This window comes from Prionailurus bengalensis, chromosome A3, assembly GCF_016509475.1.
Source record: "Prionailurus bengalensis isolate Pbe53 chromosome A3, Fcat_Pben_1.1_paternal_pri, whole genome shotgun sequence".
NCBI classification, from domain to species: Eukaryota; Metazoa; Chordata; class Mammalia; order Carnivora; family Felidae; genus Prionailurus; species Prionailurus bengalensis.
In genome coordinates this window covers 90,193,452-90,219,865 of record NC_057354.1, presented here as the reverse complement: position 1 = coordinate 90,219,865, position 26,414 = coordinate 90,193,452, and the positions used below count along the sequence as shown (strand labels likewise).

The following is a 26,414-nucleotide window of genomic DNA, read 5'->3' as shown; positions in this document are numbered from 1 at the left end:
GCATCTATGCTCAGCACGGCCTGATGCAGGGCTACATCCCATGACCCTGGGATCATGACTTAAGCCAAAATCAAGAGTCAGATGCTCAACTGACTGAGCCACCCAGGCATCCCAAGGTACTCTTTTGCCTCATGTTGGACCTACTCCCATCCAAAGGCCTACTCTTTTCTGGTTCCCATATTTTCTGGAAATCCTGTTATGCCTACATCTGGATTTTCTTGCGTGAACTATAACTGAGTTTGTGTCTTGTAGCAAATTAGAAGTGCAAGACCAGGGGTGCCTGGGTGGCTCAGTCGGTTGAGCAACTGACTCTTGGTTCTCTTTAGTTCATGATCTGACAGTTCGTGAGTGCAAGCCCCACATTGGGCTTCATGCTGACAGTGCATAGGCTGCTTGGGATTCTCTCTCTCCATATTTCTCTGCCCCTCTCCTGCTCACTCTCTCTGTCTCTCAAAATAAATAAATAAATAAAATTAAAAAATTAAAAAATAAGAAGTGCAAGACCAATATACCTTATGGTTTCTGATAGACTTACGTCACATTTTATATATTCTCATGTCTGTAGGTATATGTACCATTCATACTTTTTGGCCACTGAATGCCTGTTGAATATTGTTTTTTTAAAAAATAAATTACAAAAGAATATTTTATGATTTAGCACCAAATTTGAATGTGTCTATTTGTAAGTTTGCAAATACGCTGTGCTAACTTACACCTTTTCTTTTTCCAAATAGCAATTTGCTAATATTGACCTGTTTTAAATTATGTGTAAGTTTTCCAAATTGTAAATGCTTGTGGATTTAAACTTGGCTAGAATATGACTGTCCCAGAAACGTTAAAGATAGTGATCTTTTTATCCATTCATTTGATCATTTATTCAATAACTCTGACCTTTCTGGCCCTCGGTTTACCCAGTACCAGACTACTAAGTGTATGTAAGACACTTTCACAAGTTAGAAACTAATGAATACAAATAACGAAAAATTAGCTATTATAATTATCTACAGTTTACCTGGAATTAGTACTCTAGTCTGTCTCCATACCTACTGTAGGACATGCTGTCCTTTGCTGTTTAAATTATAGCAGAATTCAGACTTTTTCTAGCAGGTACAGTTCCCTATGCCTGATACTGTGTGGAAATCTTAGACTTGAGCTTCCACTCCTGTCTTTCAGTCTGTTTGTTTGTTGCATTTTCTAAAACCCTACAGACCTAAGGTCAACCTCTAATGTGATACCTGGTGCATGATAAGAACCCAATAAAAGTTTCACTGTGAGTGGGAGTGTAGGTTGATACAATATTTTTGGAGGGTAATGTGGAAGTATCCTTCCAAATTTTAATCCAACATATCATTCATTCCAGAAATTCTACTTCTAGGGATTTAGATATAGTTGTATACATATATAAGGGCATTCATACTGCAGCCTGTTACAGAGGACCAAAAAAAAAAAAAAAAAACCAAAACCTGAAAACAATTATTGGACTGGTTATATAGATTATGGCTCTTATAATCAATGAAATACTATGCAAAGCAGGCATTAAAAGTAATAGAGTGGATGTATGCATAAACTGACTGGGAAAATCAGTACCCAAGATATACTGTAGGATATGTATACTATACTGCTTTTGTACAAAATGAAAGATATCCATATATTTACAAATAAACGTATATATATATATATATATATATATATATATATATATATACAATAAGTATGAATGTAAGCAGTTGGAAAATACCTGGAAGAACCACACAAGGAACTGGGGCACTGGGACTTAACCCTCATTCCATGTCCTGTACTATTTGAATTCTGGTGTACCTACATGCTCATCGAACCTGCGCTACCGACCCCCAGCTTAGGAGGGCACTGTCGCTCTCTGACTCCTGTTTACTAATCAAATTTCTCCGTCAGCCAGCGTGTTGACGTCATCACGACTGTCGGTGGCGCGTGCGCAGTTGCAAGGGGCCTGGGAACTGCGTGGGTTGCTGCCTAGGCGCTTCCGCTCCGGGATCTTGTTCTGGCACCGTAGGCGCTGGACTGGCGGCTTTGACTCTCTTGCTGTTGGGTGGGAGGCATCTTGGGGCCTACATGAGCCAGTGGCATCATGCCCGCGGCGGCTGGGGCCAAGGACGCGCGTACTCTGGACGTCGCTCCACCAAGAAGAGGGGCGGAAACCACGTCCCGGAAAGGTAATCTGCCCTGGCCCCTGGGCGTGGCCCTCCACTTTGGCGCTCGGCGGCCTGGACTCCATGTCTTGTGGTCTCTTACCTGTATCTGTCCCCGCGACGCGCTTGGCCCGTCCACCCAGACTGGGAGGCATGGATCCTCACGCTGCTCCGCCCACAGCAGCTGGGTTCTGATTTCTCCCCATTCCGTTAAAAGCGAGGCTCTGGCCATTGCTTCTCTGTTAAAATGCACAGGAATGGCTTTTTAAGATGGGACTGACTGCCAGTGTCGGGGACACCCCTTAATTACCAAATTGGAGTCTCCCTCAGTTCCTCGAGCTGTGTTGTTTTGACACAGCAAACGTGAGTAATGAGGACCAAGTTTGAGTGGAAAAAAAAACCACCAGTACATCCGAACTTTCCTCCGAAAAAGTTGATTTATATTGTTTCCAGCAATCACAGAGGGCATAGGTTTGCTTCCTAACACGTTTCGTTTGAGATAGCTTCTTCTGTGCAAATGATTAATTTTAAGACTTTGCTCATGTGTTCATTGAACTCTTTTATTCCTTGAAATCTTCCTTTCCTCCCATCTCCTACATCAAGTCCCCTTCATTTTATCTCCTGAATATCTTTACTCTGTCAGCATCCTAATACAGAACTTGCCTGATCTATTGCAGGTCCTAAGTAGTGTACATATATCTAACTCTTGTCTCTTTCCAATCCATTCTTCACACAAGAAGTCTTGTTATTTATTTTTTATTTTTTTAATTTTAATGTTTTTTAAAATTTATTCTTGAAAGAGAGACAGAGCATGAGCGAGGGAAGGGCAGAGAGAGAGAGGGACACAGAATCTGAAGCAGACTCCAGGCTCTGAGCTGTCAACACAGCGCCCGACGTGGGGCTTGAACTCGTGAGCCGTGAGATCATGACCTGAGCCGAAGTTGGACGCTCAACCAACTGAGCCACCCAGGCACCCCACAGGAAGTCTTTTTAATAGACTAGTTGGACTATTGCCTGTAAACATCAATCAAAAACATGGTTTTAAGAATAAAAAGAAACTCTTTACCATGGTCTTTAAGAGTCTGCATAGACTAGACTCTTCCCTTGCTTTTCCAGCCCCATCTTGTGCCACTTTTGTCCTCACTTTCTGTGCTTCAGCTATACTGAATTCACCTTAGTTAACTAGCTCATCCTACAGAAGTCAGCTCAAATATGACTTCACTGTGACTCCTAACATTATTAAGTGAAGTTCACAGTCCCTTTTCTATCAGGTTTTCTTTTAAAATGTGAACTTGATGTTCCCTACTGACTGCATTTGATGGCACCAGTTGTGTAAGGACTGAAAATAAAAACTGTCAAGTCAAAGAATTGAATTTAAACTTTTAATCAACAGGTATACAGTAATGACACCGGAGTGTTCAGGACTGGGCTAGGTTTTATCGGGGATACGAAAATACTGGACAAGTCTGGTTTTCGATGTTCCTTATTTGTTGAGACCTGTGCACTGTTTTGTTGCCTGTGTCTAGAAAAGTATAAGTTGTTACTAGGTGGGGTTGAGTACATGGAACAGCAAAATTCAAAGCAGGGAGAAGAGGGGAACGTCTGTGTGGGCTATGGTGTCCATTTACAAGGAGCCATCATTCTATGCTGGGGTACAGGCTAACATAAAATTCGGCTAACAAAAAATGTATTAATAGGTGGAAAGACTATCTTCCAGTTGGACAACGGATGCCTGGGACTCGTTTCATTGCTTTCAAAGTTCCTTTGAAAAAGGTAAGCAAAAGTTAATTCAGTATTCTTTCACAAATCTGAATTCATGATATAGAATGCTGGTTCTCAACCCTGACATGCTCCATCTTCCCTTTTTTTTTTTTAAAGTTTTTTATTCATTATTTTTTATTTTTATTTTTTTAGTAATCTACCCAGTGCAGGGGCCAAATGCATGACTCTGTGGTCAAGAGTCGCTTGCTCTTCCGAGTGAGCAGCCAGGCACCCCTCCATTTTCCCTTTTTAATAACAAGTACGTTGTGTATCCCCTTTAGTATCCTGAAATAGTTATAGTTAAATACTACTTCGCTACTTAATTTTAAAGAAAAAAAGTCAACCTATGCTCTAATTATAATGTAAACACTAAATAAAATAAAGTAACTTACAATAAAGTAATATGTAATTAATTTCAATATGTAAATGTTTGGGCATGACTATATTAGAAATAAAAAAGTAGTTGGTTACTTGCAGCGTGAATACAAACACTGCAAATGCAGACCAATCTAGGTGGGTTTTACTGCCTGTCAGAAATTTCCATGATAGTGAACAGCTCTTAGTAGATTTTCAAATAAAACAAAGTACAATTTTTACATGATTGAAACGTGATTACTATCTTGGAAAATTCAATGTACTTTAAAACTCTGCAGAAAACCTCTTGCGTTTATTTGTGAAATGGAGTTAGGTTCTAAGGCTTAGATAACTATGCGCAGTTTTTCACCTATATGAGGTGTTGAATAGGACATTCAAAAGTCATTCAGGTGTGAGACACATTTGTAGGACTGTTCTGAATTTGGCAAGATTTCTAGCATCTGTGACCCCCATTTACTAAATGGTAGACTATTTCACTCCCATCATCATAACTAAAAAATAAAAAGCCCTTGATTAGCAAGGTCGCGATTTCAGCATGGAAACTCTGAAAACTGTGTCTTTGTTAGAACTGAGGAAGGAATAGGTGAGGAAAGCGTTTGACCAATATAAAAAAGGTAAGAAGAGACTCATGAAACTGCCCGGCATAGCATGGATTGGTATCTGGAAAAGCCACTTTGAATGTGTTGAGATTTTGTTTAATTTGTGACTCATAGGTCAGGGTTCCTTTTTCATCTACTGTGTCAGTTCTTCTGCATCTCTGGACTTAAAAACTAGTCTTCTCATAAAGATGATCTTATGGCTCTTATTCACATCCATCAACACCAAGCATAATGTTTGGCATATAGTAAACGTTAACAAATATTTATTGAATGGACATTCCCAGCCCCCATTTGGAGCTGCTGCGAATTATCTCCTATATTCCTCCTTTTCTCTGTGCAGTTGTCCTGATTCCTCAACTCCTTACCCAATGGTCTCTAAAAGTGGATTCCCGAGCTTCCACAAGGGCCCCTGCGTAGCCCCTTGCCTGAAAGTACACCAGCAAGGTAGACAACAGGAAGACTCTTCCGTTTCCCTTCCTCCACACAGCCACAGATCTTTCCTGTATGATGTCATGACAAAAAGCCTCCTCCTAGCTCTGTATACTCAGGTTATCTGGCTCAGCGTTGGGATTGTTTAGGCACTGTACAGGGGATTACAGAGCTGCATAATCCCCCCCCCCCCCACCCCAGTGCAGTTCCTTTTCATGCTGTAGAGTTAGGAAGCAAAACGTGACATTGAGTTCCTGTGTGTTTTATGGAAGTCACCCAAAGAAAAGCAGTCACTTGACAGTCACTTCTTATGCATACCGGAATACGAAATAGAGTATGTCAAGTGTCACATGAATGCCATGGCAAGAAATCCCTAGGAATTCAAAGGAGGGGGAAATGGTAACAGACAGGAAGGCTTCCTAAAGTTAGTTGTTGTTCACATGACTGGAGAGGATATTTGATTCATCAGCTCCAAGTCTGCAAGAAACTTACTGGAGAGATTGTATGCCTCATTGTAATTAATATACTCTTCAACACTTTTACAGTTTTACATGGAAGACTTAATATCATCAAACTGTCAAATCTTCCTAAGTTAACTTATTATAAATTTAACATCATCTCAAATAGATTGATTCTAAAACTCATAGAGAAAAATAAACCTAAATAGCCACGAAAATTCTGAAAAAGAAGAATACTGGGAGAAGGGGATCATGGAGCCCTGTCAGATAGGAAGCTGTGTTAAAAGTGTTGAGCACAGGCAATTTTTAGGGCAGGGAAACTATTCTGTGTGATACTGTAAGTATAAACATGTCTCATTATTCTTTGGTCAAAACCAGTAGACTGTACAACACAAAGTGATTTGTAATGTAAACTGTGGACCTTGAAAAGGACATGTCCATGTTGGTTCATCGATTGTAACACATGGACCTTACAGGTATGGAATGTCGATGGTGGGGAAAGTTGTGTGGGGTAAAGGAGAGAGGGTATAAGAAGAAACTCTACTTTCTGCTCAGTTTTGCTCTGAAGCTAAAACTGCTCTAAAAACTAGTCTATTAATTTAAAAAAAGTGTGTGGCTGACATTTGAATAACCAAACAGATCAATAAGCAGAGTAGGTAAATAAGCCAAATATGTAAAAGAATATTTAGCAATAGAAGCCACCCTTCATATAGAGAAGTATTCAGGAAGTATTTAAAAGTAGTTATAGATGCGCCAGGTGGAGCTGAAGATTTGATGGACAGAATTGATGCAGTCTCTGCCTTCTGGCAGTTGCAGTCTGGTTAGGAGATCAACATGAGACAAGTAAGCACAGAAATAAATACATAGAAATGAGCTTACTTTCTCCCGCCTCATCTCTGGAAGAAAAGATTGTAATCTAGCTTATAAATTCCAGCACAGTGGAAACTTTTCTTTGAATTTCATTGTGTGTGAGCATCACAGGGCTTGAATAAATGGAAAAAGGATTTTAAGCACATGTTTGCTTTTTCTTTCATTCTCTCTAACAGAGTTTTGAAAAGCACCTTGCTCCAGAAGAACGTTTTTCCCCCTTGGATCTTTTTAACAAACTCCAAAAACAGAATGAAGAACTTGGACTGATTATTGACTTAACATACACTCATCGCTATTATAAACCAGAGGTAAATGGAACCTTTAACTGAAAAGGACCGACTTTCCAATACGATAATAATTCTTAGTAATTCAATAGTTATCTTCTTACACTAAGGTGAATCCTGGCTTATTTTCATGGGTAATAGTTCAAAAAAGGAAGTTAACGGTTTCCTTAAGTACATACTTCTAATTGGTGTCTCAAAATGAGATTAAAGACATGAATTGAACTGTAATGTTGGCTCTGTGTGTACTTAAGAAATTCTATAAGCTTCCATGTTCCATATTTTGAAAATGAAATAAATTTTTAGTAAGAATAGTAGCAGCCTAAAAGAAAAGAAGTAAATATCCACTGTGTCTTTTAGCACTTATTTTAATCAGTTGACTGAGCATGTAAACATCATGGTAAAAGACCACTATTAGCTCTAAGTTTTATGCTTTCCTTTTCCTAGTATCTCTGATAAAAAACAGAACCCCATATAATCTGTTGGCCCATGTGACATATCAGTGTGAGGGAATTATCCTTCTGACCAATTTCATGGCCTTGGACAACAGTAACACTAAACGTTTATTAATACTTGTAGGGGGCCTGGGTGGCTCAGTTGGTTAAGCGTCTGACTCTTGGTTTTAGCTCAGTTCATGATCTCACGTTTTGTGAGTTCGAGTCCCGCATCGGGCTCTTTGCTGGCAGTGCGGAGCCTGCTTGGGATTCTCTGTCTCTGTCTCTCTGGCCCTCCTCCCCTGCTCATGCTCTTTCTCTCTCAAAATAAATTAAAAAATTTAGAAAATAGATTTGTAAAACAGTTTGCCATTTAAAAAGTACTTTTACATACCTTATCATAGTTAATCTTCACAACAGTCCTTTGCTGATGAAGTATAGTAGTACTGGTATCTCCTGAGTGCTTGCTCTGCACTAAGCTCAGAGGATAGATGATCACAACTGCTTATCTTACAGATGATGAATCTGAGGCTCAAAAAAGGAAGAATTGACACTTAAATTCAGTTATTCCTGTTTTTGTGTGTGTATGTGGCCAGTTGTACGTAAATATCATTTTAACTATTCATAAGTGTCCAATTCTGTGGCATTAAATACATTCACAACATTGTGTCACCATCATCACTGCCTATAACCAAAACTTTTTCATCATCCTAAACAAAAACTGTACTCATTAAACAATAATGTCATTTCCTCTTCCTGCGGAGGTAACCTGTATGCTACTCTCTGGAGTGGAATCACACAATATTTGTCCTTTTGTGTCTCACCTACTTCACTAAACATAATGTTTTCAAGTTTCATACATGTAACAAAATGTCATTCCTTGTCACGGCTGAGTAATATTCCATATTTTGTTTATCTCTTCACACGTTGATGCACACTTGAGTTGTTTCCACCTTTTGGCTATTGTGAATAATACTGCTGTGAACATTGATGTACCAATAGTTGTTCAGATTCCTGCTTTCACCTCCTTTACATGTCTAGGTAGGAGTGCAGTTATTGGATCATATGGTAGTTCTATGTTTAGAAACCTTTGAGACCACCAAACTTTTCCAGTGTCGTTTTTTGCATGTTTGTTTCTTGGTTTTAATGTTTTATTATTTATTTTTGAGAGAGACAGAGAGAGAGAGAGAGACAGAGACAGCATGAGCAGGGGAGGGGCAAAGAGAGAGGGAGACACAGAATCTGAAGCAGGCTCCAGGCTCTGAGCTGTCAGCACAGAGCCTGATGTGGGGCTTGAACTCAAGAACTGTGAGATCATGATCTGAGCTGAAGTCGGACGCTTAACCAACCGAGCCACCCAGGCACCCCTCCAGTGTCATTTTTTAAATAATTACCACAACTTTTAAACATACACAGAAGTAGGCATAATACTGTGGGCATTCATTGTACACCCATGAACTCATCCAGCTTTAATCTCTATTAATTGATGCTGTCGGGTTTCATCTGTACACCTTCTGGTTTCACCCCATTCCATATAATTTTGAAGCAGATCCCATGTATTATATAGCATATAATTTCACCTGTACATTTTTTATATATATATTTAAAATATACGACTTTTATTCCTTACTGTCATTATTTAACATCAAATATCCAGTCAGTGCTCAAATTTTCAGTTCTTCTAAATGTCATAAAAAGTGTTTTTTAAGAGTTTGAATTAAGGGGTACCTGGGTGGCTCAGTCGGCTAAGCGTCTGACTTCGGCTCAGGTCATGATCTCATGGTTTGTGAGTTCAAGCCTTGCATCTGGCTCTGTACTGACAGCTCAGAGCCTGGAGCCTGCTTTGGATTCTGTGTCTCCCTATCTCTCTCTCTGCCCTTCCCCTGCTTACACTCTGTCTCTCTCTCTCAAAAATAAATAAACATAAAAAAAGAAAAAAAAGTTTGAATTAAATCCAAATAAGATTCACCCTTTGCCTTTGATTATTAGGTCTCTGAAGTCTTATTTAATCTGTAAGTTCTCCTTCCATGTCTCTCTCACATCCTTTTTTTTCTCCCCCCTTGAGTTTTAATTTTTGAAGAACCCAGTTTGTTCTATCTAGATTTGATGATTTCCTCCCCATGTGTTAACATATTCTTCAGTCTTTTATTTCCTGTAAATTGGTAGTTGGACCCAGAGGCTTGACCAGATTAGACTTAATTTTTTTTTTTTTTGCGAGACAGTTTCATAGGTTATGATGTGTTCTTCTGTGGAGACCTGTAAGTGATTATCTCTTTCTGTGGTATTACAGTCACTGATGACTGATACCCACATCCATTAATTCATTTGGGGCTTCAAAAATAGTGAATTCTGTCCCTTGTTCATTTATTAGCTGGGCATATTTCTATCGAGAGAAGCTTCCCTCATCATCTGTTTGGTTGCCTAGTTGTAGAGGCATGTGCTTCTTTCCTTTTATTTAACAGGTGTCAAAATAATGAGTTGATCCACTAATATCCTCTGATGGTGACCAATGAGTTTTATTTATTTACTTTTTGTATCATTTTGGACTTCAATGAAGTTATTCTCCTTGAGGCACAAATTGAGGCCCTATCTTTGCCCAGTTGGAGCTTCTGAGTATGGCTCCTGAATATGACATCAGTTGTTTGTAGGCTTTTTCTGTGATCAGAGCTAGGAAATATGTGTTTGTTTTTAATATAAATAAATCATAGATTCATGTTGGTACTTTCCATTTAAATTCAGAACCATAGGATTTTCACTTAACCTCTTCTTTTTTTTTTTTAATTTTTTTTTTTTTTTAACGTTTATTTATTTTTGAGACAGAGACAGAGCATGAACGGGTGAGGGGCAGAGAGAGAGGGAGACACAGAATCAGAAGCAGGCCCCAGGCTCTGAGCCATCAGCCCAGAGCCCGACGCGGGGCTCGAACTCACGGACCGTGAGATCGTGACCTGAGCTGAAGTCGGAGGCTCAACCGACTGAGCCACCCACGCGCCCCTTAACCTCTTCTTTTATTGGTGTCTGATTTCTCCTGCCCCTGAGAATACCAGCTCTCAACAGTGCCTGAAATTTGCTCAGTCTCACAGTTCAAATCCAAGTTTTTCTGACTCTGTTCTACTATTCTACTTAAATCACAGCGGCTTTATGACTCTCAAAATATAAAATATTAAGTAGAACTATTCATATAATTTTTAGTTTTTATGCATTCATTTAAATGGACTTGGCTTTCAGTTTTGTATCCTATTGACTACCCATTCTGTAGATTTCATTTTTTTTCCCCCTCATTCTGTAGATTTACTAAAAATCAGATGATGCTTCCTGGTTGAAGCAGCTTGGGAAAAAATGTCTTTTTTATCAGAATTACTGACAAACTATGTTTATTGTAACCTCTTGGCTTTTATTCTGGCTTCTCTAATTTTTAATTCTTTACTTACAAATGAAATAATATGCATTTTCATGGTTTTGCCTTATAGGACTTACCAGAAACTATTCCTTACTTAAAAATTTATACAACTGGGCATCAGGTGCCTGATGATGACACTATTTTTAAATTCAAATGTGCTGTTAATGAGTTTTTGAAAGAAAATAAAGACAATGGTGAGTTTGTTGTTTATTTTCCCTCTTACTTGAACATTGGTATGCATTTTGAATGGGGTTGGAATTTTTAGTTTTAACATTAGGCCTGTTGTGTTTGATAATGTTAAGGTAGAAATGTCAGATGGTGCTAATAGAGTGAGTTTTTCCTTGTATGGTCACAAACAATTTAGTTTGAAAAGTGGTTTTAATGAGAAATGTGAACTAGCTTACTCATCTCTAAAACTTTTGAATGGGAAATACCTAATAAAATAAACACATTCTTTTATTTATTGGTTCAGAGGTGAGAGTTACGGGGGAAAGGTTAAGAACTGATGTATTGCATCAAAGGTCAAAGCGTATGGGAGTGTGGCTTGTGTGACCATCCGCTGAAAACAAGGGGAAAAAAAATCTCAACATCTTAGGGTCTATAAAAGAGACAACAAAAGGAAAAGGTTTGGAATGAGACAGACCCCTAGAAGCAAAGCAAAGCAAAGTGCATCAGTGCAGTGGCATCCTTCTCATTTGTATTTAAGATGTTTCTGCTGTTTTTCCACTTTGGGTACAACTGAGGAAGGACACTACCACCTCTTATTCAGACAGGAAGAACTTTAAAAGGCTGGTGTTTCTTATTTCTGCTTTAATATCTACCTTACTCTGTTGAAAATAGATCTTATTAAGCTATTAGTGTCTTAATTTTAAGGATCCACTTAACTATTTCTGGCACCTGGCCATCAGAAAGAATGTGGTATTTGCCATATTTTAAGACTGAGGAATCTTTTGTCTTTGAAAAGCCACTGACCTGCAGGAAAAAGTGTTCATTTTGTTCTCTTTCTAAATTTAGCTTGAGGAATGTATGCTTTATTACATAAATATGACAGTAAATATTCCACATATGTACACATACACACACAAACAGGAAGTAGGGGAGAAAGAATAGAGATGCAGGTGAGAAGATAGGGGATGGGAGATGACAGGTAGAAAGAGACAAGAATTTTAAGATAATTTTTCACACTATAACGTGGTTGCCTAATGCAGGCATTAGCACTTAAATATCTTAAGCCTTGTTCCCAGATCTTCCCTGTACTTTAACTTTAAAACTTCACGGGCTTGGCCTTGCTTCTGACAGCCACGTCATTTATGGAGGAGGTAAATAATCTGATTTATATTAACTTGTGTCAGAAACATGACTGTGTAAGATGTTAGGGTGCAGCGGCCAGCCTACTCGCTGCTTCAGGGCTCCTTTGTGTGGAACTGTATATAGTATTCCATCTGTTCTGCGAGGGTTAGAAGATCTGTATGAGTACACGTGAACACGTTTGTAAATCTTGTTTGTTCACGTGTTACACCATGTTGGTCTTCTGCCTGTATGGTGCTAACTTCACTGTGCTCTCTGCTCTAGCAGTCTTGGGACCTTGTTTATGATCCATTTTGTCTACCTCTGTTCTAAGCGTCCCCTCTCACAGATTCCAGGCTCCCTGAAGAAGAGGAGGACACTACACTGTCCACTCCCTAGAACTGGTAGAGACTCAGAAAATAAATGGAGTCAGTAAACACTGAGGTTTGTTGGTAGGGCATGGGATACAGAGGTGATAGCATTCTCTGTTCATTAGAAACTTCCCTAGGAAGATAAACATGTGGTAATTAAGACAATGGATTAATTATAACAAAAGAATTAAGTGCAACAGGAATATGGAGGAGAGGTTGAGGAAGGCCTGACCGAGGAGACAGGAGCATTTGAGTTGGGCTGTGGGGAAGAGGACTTTGCCAGAATGAGGAAAGGACAGCCCAGGTTTGGGGAATAAGTGCAAAAGGCACAGGGCTTGAACTTGTGCCGGGGAGCGGCAGCCTCTGGTGTGACTAGAGGGTCGTGTGAAAGGGTGTAGAATTCATATGTTCATTTTCAACAGGTATTTAGAGGACACCTTCAAAGTTGAAGGCACTGTTTTGGGAAGCAGGAACAGAAGAAAGCTCCTGCTCTTTTATACTTTGCATTCTAGTGGGGGAGAGGGATAAATAAGTAACTCTGAAATGTCAGATGGTGAGAAGTGCTTTGGAAAAAAACAGATAGGACACAGAAGTGAGGGAATGTGTTGGGTGATCAGGGGAGGCCTATTAAGATGTCATTTGAGTAGAGCCTTAAAAGGAGTGAGGAGCCATTGGATATTTGGGGGGTGGGGGAGACAGAGTATTCCAAAGCAGAGGGAATAGTAGGTGCAAAAGTCCCTGAGGCATGACTGTGCCCAGCATGTTTGAGGAATAGGAAGGAGGCCAGTGTAGCTGGAATGCGGAAGGTGTGAGGGCAGAGCAGTAGAAAATGGAATCTGGTAGGTTGGCAGGGGCAAGAAGAGGTGGGTCACGTAGGTCCTCGTAAGTCCTAGTTCAAATCCTTGTGGCCTTACAGTTCAGTTGGAGAGCCAGGTTGATGGTACTGTTTATGAAGAGTTCTAAATGCTGTGTTAAAAGTTTGGGCTTTATTCTGTGCTAAATGGAGGTTTTTCAGCAAGGGAGCAACCCTGCGAGTTTGTATTTTAAGTTCACATCTTCCATATGGAGAATCACTTGAAATAGATGAGATTTAGAGGTAGGGAGGTGGTCACCCAGGCAGGGGAGGCCATGTGCTTTCCTACCAGACACTTCCTAGTCACAGACATAAATTTTGCCGAGATAACTACACGTGATTGTTTTTTATTTAATTTCTTATATAATTTTTAAGAATTTTTTTTAACGTTTATTTATTTTTGAGACAGAGAGAGACAGAGCATGAACGGGGGAGGGTCAGAGAGAGGGAGACACAGAATCTGAAACAGGCTCCAGGCTCTGAGCTGTCAGCACAGAGCCCGACGCGGGGCTCGAACTCACGGACCGTGAGATCATGACCTGAGCCGAAGTCGGCCGCCCAACCGACTGAGCCACCCAGGCGCCCCCTTATATAATTTTTTAAATGATGGACTAAGAAATACTGTGGCACAGTTGGAAAAATCTTTGACTTGATCCTAGTCTTTGTTCTGTCTGCCTGCTGTGCAGCTTGGCCTTACGTCTCCAGTTCTCACTTTTTCTTTTTTAATTTTTCTAATGTTTAGTTTTGAGAGAGAGAGAGACAGACAGGGCACAAGCAGGGGAGGGGCAGAGAGAGAGAGGGAGACGCAGAATTGGAAGCAGGCTCCAATTGGAAGCAACTCCGAGCTGTCAGCACAGATCCCCACTCAGGATCCCCACGAACCATGAGGTCATGACCTGAGCCAAAGTCAGTTGCTTAACTGATTGAACCACCTAGGCACCCCCGTTCTTGCTTTTCATTGTAAAATACCGACAGTGCTGCTCAACCGGGGGCTTCATGGGCACATAGACTGTGGCATGTGTGGAGCAGCAAATGACAGAGGAATGGAAGCGCTTTGGGAACTCATGAGTCCCACCAAAACTATTCTTTTTAATATTCAGCATCTAAAGTAAAGCATTCCATTCATTTCACTCCGAAACAAATTTCATTTTTCTTGTGGCCTGTTTTCTTTTTCACTCCCGTTTTCTATATTTAATCAGTTACTGACAGGCATTCTAGATTAAGACAGCTGGGTTCGTCTCGGTGCCATTTTACCTGACCAGGCCGTCTCCAGTTTACACGACTGCATGTAAGAGGGGTGAAGCAAAATTTCCCAGACCATGAATTTTGACTTTATGTTAGATGATTCTTTATTAGTGTGTTCCTAAAATAACTCACTCCTCATCAGCTATTCCTTTTCAGGGTAGTGGTAGTGCTATGGTAACTAATAAATGGTACTCTAAAGAAAATTGGAGAACTTGTTTTTAGTGTATCTACATCACCTATTTAACTCTGTATTCCTTGTTTTGTAGACAAACTTATTGGTGTTCATTGTACTCATGGTTTAAACAGGACTGGCTATCTCATCTGCAGGTGAGTTGCCAACGCCAAGAGACAGACTGTGTTTAGGTTGCTTCGTGTACAACAGTAGGTGCAAGCCAGTTGCAAAAAATGCAGTCAGCTTTGAAATGTATGAAATAGAAAGAAGTCTTGCTCCCCACCCAAAGATTACCACCAGTAATAAGTGAATACGTATTTTTTCAGACTTTAAAAATGCAGACAGATAATAAGCATATATGTGTAATTTAACAGTATAATATTTAGACATCCTGTTTTATAATATAACATGGTGGACATCTTCCTGTGAAAGTATTTGGTAACCTCATTCTTAAAATTTTTTTTAAAATGTTTATTTTTGAGAGAGAGACAGAGCACAAGTGGGGGAGGGGGAGAGAGAGAAAGAGGGAGACACAGAATCCAAAGCAGGCTCCAGACTCCGAGCTGTCAGCACAGAGCCCGATACCGGGCTGGAACCCATGAACCACAAGATCATGCCCTGAGCCAAAGTCGGAGGCTTAACTGACTGAGCCACCCAGGTGCCCCTCATTCTTTTTTAAAGGCTGTATTGCTTTGCTTACTGATGAACATAAAAGTCAGAAATTCTTGATATTTAAAACATTGAATTATTGAACATTTCTATACGAACAAATTTGAATGTATATGCTATTTTTTGAGATAATTTTAGAATGGAATTTCTGAATGAGAAGTTGATGCTTTTATGCTTTTTGAGGACTGCTGCACTGGACTGACTTCTATTTGTTCATTCAGAAAACACTTACTGAGCATCTGTTATGTGTAAGCACTGTGCTAGACGCTGGCAGAAAGACTTGAGAGACTTGACTTGGCCTTCGGGAACTCTAACAAGTCTAGAGAGAGAATAGACATGCAAGAATCACACAAATGCATGTGGAATTACAACTCTGACAAATGCCAAGAAGGAGAGGGACATGGTTCATGGAGGGCATATTAATAGGGAGGATTTGACTTTAGCATGGAGATTACAGAAAGTTTCTGTGGGGATGTTGGAGCTGATATCTGAAGGATGATGATGAGGTATTAACCTCTTAGGGACTCTGGGGAGAGAATTCTGGGCATAAGGAACAGCAAGGACCGATAATAGGAAAGCGTATGCTGTGTTGGAGGAACAAGCCAGAGAGGCTGGGCCATGGGAAGTATGGTGTTAAAATGGAGCTGAAGTTTAAAAAAAAAGGTAGCGGGGAGCACCTGGCTGGCTAAGTCGGTAGAGCAAGTGACTCTTGATCTCGGGGTCATGAGTTTGAGCTGGAGGGGCACCTGGCTGGCTCATTCAGAGGCACATGTGACTCTTGATCTTGGAGTCATGAACTTGAGGCTTACGTTGGGTGTAGAGAGATTACTTTCACTTTTTTTTTTTTTTTTTTTTTTTTTTTTTTTTAGAGTGTGCAAGCAGGGGGTGGGGGCAGAGAGACACAGAGAGAGAATCTTAAGCAGTCTCCACACTCTGGGGTGCTCAACGTGGGGCTTGATCTCGTGACCCTGAGCTGAAATTTGGATGCTTATGCGTCTGAGCCACGTCGGCACCCCGAGGTTACTTTTTTTTTTTTTTTTTTAAGTTTAAAATAGAGCTGTAGGGGCATCTGGCTGGTTCAGTCAGAAGGGCATACAACTCGATCTTGGGTTTGTGAGTTCAAGCCCCATATTGGATGTAGAGATTACTTAAAAAAAAGGTTTAAAATGGAGTGTGGGGAGGAACTAGATCACGCAGGTCTGTGTTTAAGGTTTTAGACTTGATCTTCAGAGTAATCGAAAACCATTGAACTTTTTTTTGTTAAGGGTGTGGAGAATATAATCTAATTTGGATTTTCAAGTGATTATTTTGCTGAGTAGAGATTACACTGCAGGTGGAAACAAGAAGATAGGTTAGGCTTTTGTAGAAATCAGGGCATGATGGTAACTTGGACAAGGGTGTGGTGGTCATTTTGGTAGAAAGATGTGGACATATTCTAGAGATACTCAGGTAATATTATCTTTAGGATTTGTGGGTTGAAGAGGAGGGTGAGGAAGAAATGGCTGACAGTGGTGGTGACTCCTAAGCTTCTGGCCCTTTACAGTTGGTTAGATAGCATTGTTTAGATACGATGTTAATATTTTTCCCAATTTGTTCTTTCCTATTTGTTGGTTCCTAATAAATACTCTGTCACATTAAGTAAGTCTTCTGTTTCTAGTATATAAAACATTTTGATCAAAAAGGACTATTGTATTTTATCAGATGCCTTTTTAACAAGTACCAATTTGGTCCTGTATTTTCTTCTTTCACTTACTAACTAAATTGTTAATTACATTAATAGATTTTCTAAAGTTGGGTCATCCTTGCATCCATGGAATGAAGTCTTCTTGTGGTCATAGTATATCATTCTTGAATAATTGGATTAGATGTGCTGATACTTTCTTAGGGTTTTTATATCTGTATTTGTAAATGGAATTGGACCTCTTTTGAATAAACTTGATTTCTTTCTTCTTACATATAAATGACTCAGTTATGTTGTTTTGTTAGATATTTGATTGATGTAGAAGGCATGAGGCCAGATGATGCAATTGAATGTAAGTATGAGTGTTGTCACTATTTTTCCCTTTTTATAAAAGTTGAAGATGGAAATGTGGATGTATTTTTCAAATTTTGGAAAAAAGAAATGTTTGTAATTCATTTGCTGTGACATAATACAGTCTTTTGCCAAAAGTTTATAAAGGGATGTATCTGGAGATAGTGAGGTATAACAGCTTGAATAATTCGTCAGTGGATTTCAGCTTTGATCTACTTTCTCTGTAAAAGACTTGCTTTTTGTACAGTTATTTTTTTTTTTAATTTTTTTTTCAACATTTTTATTTATTTTTGGGACAGAGAGAGACAGAGCATGAACGGGGGAGGGGCAGAGAGAGAGGGAGACACAGAATCGGAAACAGGCTCCAGGCTCTGAGCCATCAGCCCAGAGCCTGACGCGGGGCTCAAACTCACCGACCGCGAGATCGTGACCTGGCTGAAGTCGGACGCTCAACCGACTGCGCCACCCAGGCGCCCCATGTACAGTTATTTCTAACAGTTCATCCACTCCTCAGTATTCAATAGGTGCCGTGGACATTGCTTGGAAAGACAAAACTATATTGAAGACCTTCAGAAGGGCCCCATAAGAAGGTACGTTGCATTTTTTATGTGAGGTTTGTGGTTAGGGAGATATGTTTGTAGATTATTTCAGCTGTACATATCCACTCTCCCTGAGGCTTACTTACTTGCTTGGGGAATCTAAACAAGGAGAGAAGTGGGGGAGGATGGCATTGTTATTTTCATGGACCAAAATGTAGTTATTAAATTGGCTACTAAATTTGGAAACCAGTAATACCGTGTGGAAATGTTCTCTTTGAGGAGTTGGGATTCCGGTGTATCCAGATCAAGTGGTTTTGAAGCTGCAACACATATGATGGAACCAGTCCACACCACTATTAAGTCTGTTAACCAAGGACAGAGGTATAACCTACATCAGACCCAAGGCTATCCAGTACCTTCTTGGCATTTCCACAGCCAGACCCAAGATCTGCAGCAGTCAGTAAGGTATCTGTTCTGTCTACTTTTCTGGAATTGAAATAGAAATTTATATCATAACTTAGTGCAAACACATAGCAATGGTGAGGAATTGATGTTTTCTGGATGATCAGTGTCAACCAGGAGGTATCATTTGCTCCATATTTTGCATTTAGAGCTGAAAAATCAAGTACAAGATGGGGGAATATGTGACTTTTCAGAGGCAGTTGAAAAATGCCTTAGAAAATTTCATTGATTCTAAACTTAGTTTAAGCCAACAATTTGATGTGATTACCAAACAGGATCTTGCATTCTTAGACTGCATTAATAGTGGTAAAGTTTACAGAATAAGGAAGGGTGTTATTTAAGAGTAAATACAGATTATAGAGAAAGTAGTGAAACTCCAGTATGATATATTTACTGATCTTGCTTTTGAAACAATTAAACTTCAATCTTAATTTTCCAAATTTGTTACATGTCCCATAATTAGAATTCTATACTTTATAACTAATTTACATATGTATTTAAAGTGAAAGCAGCTTCCTGTTTTTAAAATAAATACCTTATTCTGTCTCATGTCAACTCTGCCAGACTTGGGGAGAAAGTATTTGATTAGAAAAGTGTGGGCATTTATCTGTGTAGGGAAAAGTGGAATGGCTCCTGGAAACCTACCATGTGCCAAGGTGTTGTGGTAGGTAATTTAACTATGTTGTCTTAATTTACCTTGAAAACAACCCATGAAGATGGAAGGTATTGGCTCCATTTTATAAAGAACTAAGAAATCCAAAGATTAAGCAACTTATCTGCTAAGGTTATACAGGTAGAAAACAGTAGAGCCAGAATATCTATGTATTATTTTATAAAGCTTCTATATTTTATTAAACTATAATAATTAATTGCTTTTTTGTTTGTTTGTTTAAGAAAATTTTCACAGAATCAAAATGTTTCCCAGAGAGGCCATATCCCTCCTCCTGGGCCCCCTGGAGAGGACTATTCACAATTGAGGTACTCTTGGAATGTAATGCCAAATGCCAGTCAAGTAGCCCAGAATAAAAGGTGGTATCCTGGCACTTACTACGGACTATCCTATCCAGCCTATTGTGGATGGACCGAATGACACAAACCTATCCTGGAAATCTCTCTGTGGATAGAGCAAGACTGAAGACAGCTGGAGTGACTTTTTATAAGATCAGATCAAATGAGGTTTATAATCTGCTTCATTCCTCCCTCATGTGTTCAAACTTAAGGAAAAATTACATTGATACTTACCTCTTTGATGAGAAATTTGCAGTATTTACAACAGTAAAGGAAATAATCTGTCATTCGGTCTTAAATTTTTTTAAAGAAGATGATATTTTAGAACTGATAAAGTAATAAAGAATTTCCCTCGTGAATTATTTTTCAAAAATTCTGTTTTCTTGGGGTGCCTGGGTGGTTCATTTAAATGTCTGACTCTTGATTTCAGCTCAGGTCATGATCTCATGGTTTGTGAGATCAAGCTGTGCGTTGGGCTCTGTGCTGACAGTGTGGAGCCTGCCTGGGATATCCGCCCCCCCGCCTCTCACGCTCTCGCTCTCAAAATAAATAAGTAAAACTTAAAATTCTGTCTTCTTTATCCATGATTTCCTTCTGACCAATTTTGTGATAGGAGTGTATATGCAGAAATTTTTAGTGTTCTTCTCATATTCTATTAATGACCAATCATTAAGGGTATCTTTTTTTCCCCCTAACTGTTCAAGGTTTCTGTTACAATCTACCTAAGAGTCCAACCATCTCCTTAGGACCTAATCACTACTTGAAATTAGTAATTGTATTTTTGTGATTAGACATTTCTTTCTTTGGAAGCCTGTTGTAGGATTTGACCAACTTCTTTCACTGAATTGTCAGATATGCCATCTAACACAGGAATGGGTAAACTTTTAGGAATTGACTATCAGTTGGGCGAGAAACTGATTGAGAAACCAGAATGCTGGGGAATCTGCCTGACAGGGTAATTGTTATTTACTGAGTAGAACTATTTGGAAAACTGGAAAACTTTTATAGACCATAAAAGTTCTTTAATGAACAGAAGAGGATACAACATTTAAAGCCTGAGATATAGGAAAACTTGTAGACGACAAGCATGGCTCCTTGTGTTATTGCTTCTCTGTTGAACATAAACCTACTGGGATCTTTTTCCACTTGCCTCACAGCAGAGTGGTGCCTTGATCTTGACTTCTAAGTTCTTTTCCGCTGGTATACCTCTGGAACATACAGATGGATCACTTGGGAGGTGTTAAATATTCTGAGTTGCAAAGAAGCCAGAGACCTTAGTTTGCTCAAGAAGGTGCCTCACTAACATGACATCCAAGCCTCCATAGACACTTGGTGAATACCTGGGCGACCTGGCTTCATTTTTTTAAAGCCTCTGACTTTGAAGATTTGTATCCTAGAATGTCTCGTGCTGCATGTGATAGGTATTTTCTTTATGCTCTTTTTTTTTTTTAATTTTTTTTTCAACGTTTATTTATTTATTTTTGGGACAGAGAGAGACAGAGCATGAACGGGGGAGGGGCAGAAAGAGAGGGAGACACAGAATCGGAAACAGGCTCCAGGCTCCGAGCCATCAGCCCAGAGCCTGACGCGGGGCTCGAACTCACGGACCGCGAGATCGTGACCTGGCTGAAGTCGGACGCTTAACCGACTGCGCCACCCAGGCGCCCCTCTTTATGCTCTTTTACATGCCAACATGTGGAACCTGACTCTCAGGAAGTGGTCTTCTAGTTCAACCAGTGCCCTGGTCCATGTCTAATTAGCTTAGTCAGGCTGCTACCCTTCATCTAAGTGATGGCTCATGACAGGTTCCTGTGCCTGACACATGTAGTTCTTGCTAAAAGGTTGCTCTTGCAGAATTGTTCCCCAGGACACATCACGAAGGCTCACTTGGACTGAAATTGGAGCAAGACAACTGGTGAGGCGTGAAAGAACAAGCAGGGGCAGGTATGGGAATCCAGCTTCGCTGATAGTTTTCCTTGGCAGGCAGTTTCTAAGGAGGACATTGCCAGCACAAGTGCCATCATTATAAGTACTGCTACCTTCGAAACATGTGACCCTATCATGCCCTCTGTCCCCTTCCCTTTCAGTTGTCAACATGGTTTGTTAAAAAAAAAAAAATTAGTCTCCGTTTGCTATCTCACGTCTCATTCTGCACCACACTAGAGTTGTGGCTTCCACTCGCACCACACCATCGTTAAGACCTCTGGCAAAAGGGACCAGCGACTCCCTTTTTTTTCAGAGGTCTTCAGGGGCCTTTTAAGCTTTTAGAGTTTTCATTTTTATTTTTAAAAAATGTATGAGTAGTTTAAAATTCAAATAGTTCTGGCGTACCTGGATGGCTCAGTCAGTTAAGCATCCAACTCTCGACTTTGGCTCAGGTCATGATCTCGCGGTTCGTGAGTTGGAGATGGTTCGTGAGTTTGAGCCCTACATCAGGCTCTACGCTGACAGCACAGGGCCTGTTTGGGATTCTTTTTCTCCTTCCCTCTATGTTCCTCCCCCTCTTGTGCCCTCTCTCTCTCAAAATAAATAAATTTAAAAATTAAAAAAAAAAAATTCAAATAGTTCTACTGAGATTACCATGGAAAAGGATAGTTCCCTGTCTGCCCTACCCCCGGCTATCACTCCCCAAACACTGAGTAGTTTTGCATTATCTTCTAGTATTTGCCTCCATGTTTAAATACTATGCTTATTTAGCCACTTGTTGATTTTTCCATTTGTGATGCTACCTGTTACCCTCCCGCTGTGGAAGATGAGGATTTAGTTCGTGCACATCACTTACCCACATGCACACTTCTATTCCCTCATCCCTTCAGTATATTTCCCAATTTATGGTTCAGTCAGTATTCCAGGTTCATGTTTACTAGGCAGCTGTTGTTCACCTCTGAGCCACAGCATGCCGGGATCCTGTTCCTCTCTTCTATAGCTTCTGTCCTCATTTTGCCTTGTTTGTTTGCTTCTTTTCCCTGCACCTCTTACTGGTTCATCCCTCAAATCCCAACACCACTGTAACGTTCTCATACAGATATGATAGATGCAGATCCTTTTTTGTTTGAAATCTTTCCTGGAGCCCTCTTGGTCTTTTCCAGGTTGCATGCTATATTCGTGTGCCCAGGCTGCCTTAACAAAGTACCAGACTGGGCGGCTTCAACAACAGGAATTTATTTTCTCACGGCTCAAGGGGCCAGACATCTGAGCTCAAGGTGCCAGCAAGGTTGGTCTCTTCTGTGTTTACAGACAGCAGTCTTCTCCCTTTGTCCTGGTATGGTCCTCCATCTGTGACTGTCCAGATTCCCTCTTCTTATAATACACCAGTGGTATTGCATTAGTGCCCATGCTTACCACCTCATTTAAACGTATTACCTCTTTATTTATTTTTAAATATTTATTTATTTTGGGCAGAGCGCAAGTAGGGGAGGAACAGAGAGAGGGAGACAGAGGATCATAAGTGGGTTCTGTGCTGACAGGCTGACAGCAGCGAGCCCAATGTGGGGCTCGAACCTACAAACTGTGAGATCGTGACCCGAGCTGAAGTCAGACACTGAACCAACTGAGCCACCTAGGTGCCCTGACGTATTGCCTCTTTAAAGACCCTATCTCCAGGGGCACCTGGGTGGCTCAGTCAGTTAAGCATCTGACTCTTGATTTCAGTCAGGTCATGATTTCTTGGTTCATGAGTTCGAGCCCCGTGTTGGGCTCTGCACTAACAGTGTGGAGTCTGCTTGGGATTCTCTCTCTCCCTCTCTTTCTGCCCCTCCCCTGCTATACTCTGTCTCTCTCAGAATAAATAAACATTAAAAATAATAATAAAGACCCTCCAAATCACATTCTGAGGTCCTGAAGTTTAGGGTGACTTCAACATTTGAATTTGTTGGGAATGGGGGGATGGCACAACTCAGCCCATGATGGGAAGCTTGATAGTTCTCTATATCTGGAGCATAGCTGTTGTCCTGGGATTTCTTTTCACTGTCACTCTGGTCATTTCTTATACCCCTCTTTTATTTCCTGGGTCCCATAGCTGAGACTTTCATGGTGCACTTCCCTGCTTGGGGGAATATATCCCTCTATAGCTTCCCAGGGAGAGTTAATGGGATGTAAATTTTTCAAGACTTTTGCATGTCTGAAATGGGTTTTATTTTATTCTTCAACCCCGTTGATAATTTGCTAGGCTATAGACTTGTATGTAGGCACTTTTAAATGCATTTATTCATTGTTTCCCACATTTTGTTGTTGCTCTTGAAACCCTGTGTTCTGATTCCTGAACTTTCATTTGTGACTTGTAATTTTTCTCTGTGAGAGCTTTAGGATCTTTACCTCAAATGTCCTGAAATTTCATATGTCTAAAAATGTGGGTATTTTAAAATTTGTAACACTATATACTTAGTGAGCCCTTTCAGCCTGGCAAGTTGTATGTATCAGTCCTGGGAAATTTTCTTTCAGTTTTATCCTTTCTATTTCAGGAACTTCTATTAGTTGAACATTGGATGTTTTTTTTTTTTAATGTACCTCCAAATTAATTATTCTTTTCCTCTTATTTTCCATTTTTAAATTTTTGGCTATTTTTTTTTAATCAGGAGAATTTCTTCAGCTTTATTTTCTACCTTCCGTATATTATGTTCTGAATGCCTTTTTTTTCCAAGTACTTTTTTTTTAAATGAACGTATTCTCTCTCTCCAAAGTTATCAATTATTTTTAGGTTCCTTCTGTTTCCTGAATCACCTGTTTTCTTTTTGTTTGTCTGTTTGTTGATGCCTGTCTCTCATATTAGAGGTGTTATTGAAATATTTGGTGACCTTTGCCCATCTTTTTGTACTTAAGATGTAACCCTGGGTGGCTCAGTTGGTTGAACATCTGACCCTTGATTTCAGCTCAGGTCTTGATCTCAGGGTCATGAGTTCAGGACCCCTGTTGGGGTCTGTGCTGGACATGCATCCTACTTAAAAAAAAAAAAAAAAAAAAAAAAAGATTGAAGCCCTCAAAACTGATGGCAGCTCTGGTTGTCTCATGGTGGAGTTGTAATAATGTCAATTTGCTTTTTGTTTACTTTCCCCTTGCCACACACATTTAGATTTTATTTTTCTCCATTTGACAATAATTTTATTGCTCTCTCTCTCTCTCTCATCTACCATTTGGTATCTCTCCCATTCTCTTGTGAGTTTTTAATCAGTAAAAATTTCTTTACTTTCATTTTGGGTAGGAAGTATAGATACAGATAGGAGTTCAGTCCAGCCAGTATAATGAGCCTCTGTTGCCAATAAAACTGGGTTTGGGGTTAATCCTCAGTCTGGTAAGCTTGATTTTTATGCATTATGTCCCAGGAGCATGGGCCATTGAGCGTCCTAAGTCATGATTTGGCCCTGTAATGTCAGCCACAAGCACTCTTGATGTGGAGGGAGACCCCATCTAGGAACCTGTCTGAACCACCTTTCTAACGTAGTTCTAACAACTGCCCCCAGAATTATGTCCTGAAAACAAGCTCATTGTGTTATTCCCCTCTTGGAAATTTTGGATGGTTGTGGCCTTTGGAGTCCAAGTCCAACTCCCTGTCAAGGCCTTCTGTGATCTGACTCCGAACTGATTTTAAAACCTCTGCTAGGGGCACCTGGGTGACTCAATCGGTTAAGCATCTGAGTTCGGCTCAGGTCATGATCTCACAGTTTGTGAGTTTGAGCCGCGCATCGGGCTCTGTGCTGACCACTCAGAGCCTGGAGCCTGCTTCAGATTCTGTCTCCCTTTCTCTCTGCCCCTCCCCCACTGGTGCTTTGTCTCTCTGTCTCTCAAAAATAAACACTAAAAAAAACACAACTCTGCTATATTCTACTCCATTCTTCAGTGTGCAGGCAGTTTCCTGAGTACATTCTGTTGAACATTTATGGGTACCATGTCTTTGTCTTCCAGGTTGTTCCCTTGCCTGTAATGGCTTTGCAGCCTCTATAAGCAAATCATTCCCTTTCTTGAAGCCCATCTCAGTAAAGTCTTCTCTCCCAACTCTACCCACTATTGAATCATTCCTTTTCCTACAAGGTATCTTGTATCACTATTTAGCATTCATTTCATTTATATCTCTTGTTACATGACACACAGTTTCCAAGCAGTCTCAGATTCCCTCAATCCCCTCTTCCTTCATGAAAGTGCCATCTGGGGGCACTTGCATGGCTCAGTTAAGTGTCTGACTCCTGATTTCAGCTGAGGTCGTGATCTCATGGTTCATGAGTTTAAGCTCTGTGTCAGCTCTGTGCTGTCAGTGCAGAGACTGCTTGGGATCCTCTCCCTCTGTCTGCCCCTCTCCTGCTTGTGTGCTTTCTCTCTCCCAAAATAAATAAACTTAAAAAAAAAAAAAAAAAGAAGAAGGCGCCATCTCCCTCCTGGCCCACACTCTCCTTTTTTGCCTTGCCAGCAACCTTATTGCATTCCCTAAGCTACAAGAGCCCAAGTTACACTGGGCCTGCGTGGCCCTTACAGCCTCTACACCAGCCCTCTCTCTTATGTCATTTATCCACTTCAGAGTTGCAGGAGATGCTATACTGCAGGCCACAGGATCTGGCTTTCTGAGCTGCCACTGAAGGGATGATCAGAAGAGTGGAGGAGTCAGCTCCCACTGTGGGGAGCCTTAATTAATGGAACATAGAGAACAGGAGGGAGCCTGGCAAGCAAATTTCCCCCTCCTTTCTCTCCTCTGTGGACTACCGTCAGGAAAAGTTTTCCTTTCAAGCCTTCCAGAGAAGTCTAGCCCACGGAGTGAACACATATGCCAACAACCTGTGTGTCTTCCTGGCTCACTGTGAAGCCTGCCTATAAGGCAGTCCATTACCTCACATTGCTTTGCCTCTTTCCTTGCTTCACTTCCCTTTTTTCCTAACAGTCTGTTCGCACATATCCCACATAAATCCTTGCCTCAGGTTTTGCTTTCCAGAGGACCTAGGTAAGATACGCAAGCATTTGTTAATAAATTTGGCAGTCACAGTTTCTGTAGTTTTTAATTTTTTTTTAACACTTATTCATTT

The 26,414-nt window shown here is 40.3% G+C and overlaps 1 protein-coding gene across 2 annotated transcripts; it reads left to right on the top strand.

The window, feature by feature from the left end:
• Positions 1-1,951: 1,951 nt before the first annotated feature.
• DUSP11 (dual specificity phosphatase 11) lies at positions 1,952-19,769 on the top strand. 2 transcript variants are annotated; one of them, XM_043603706.1, is made up of 9 exons: positions 1,952-2,189; positions 3,863-3,938; positions 6,834-6,965; positions 10,843-10,966; positions 14,795-14,855; positions 17,356-17,402; positions 17,916-17,991; positions 18,223-18,405; positions 19,297-19,769. In XM_043603706.1, the coding sequence occupies exons 1-9, from the start codon at positions 2,089-2,091 to the stop codon at positions 19,490-19,492; spliced, it is 996 nt and encodes a 331-aa protein (XP_043459641.1). In that variant the 5' UTR covers positions 1,952-2,088; the 3' UTR covers positions 19,493-19,769. The 2 variants fall into 2 exon arrangements, with proteins under 2 accessions (XP_043459641.1, XP_043459640.1); XM_043603705.1 differs by having other exon boundaries at positions 18,220-18,405.
• The last annotated feature ends 6,645 nt before the right edge of the window (positions 19,770-26,414 follow it).

What these genes read in the sequence shown, in the direction of transcription:
- DUSP11 (XM_043603705.1), top strand. Translation starts at nt 2,089, where the DNA reads ATGAGCCAGTGGCATCATGCCCGCGGCGGCTGGGGCCAAGGACGCGCG. An exon ending in GGAAACCACGTCCCGGAAAG is followed by an intron (nt 2,190 to 3,862) that starts GTAATCTGCCCT and finishes ATGTATTAATAG; the next exon opens with GTGGAAAGACTATCTTCCAG. An exon ending in TCAAAGTTCCTTTGAAAAAG is followed by an intron (nt 3,939 to 6,833) that starts GTAAGCAAAAGT and finishes TCTCTCTAACAG; the next exon opens with AGTTTTGAAAAGCACCTTGC.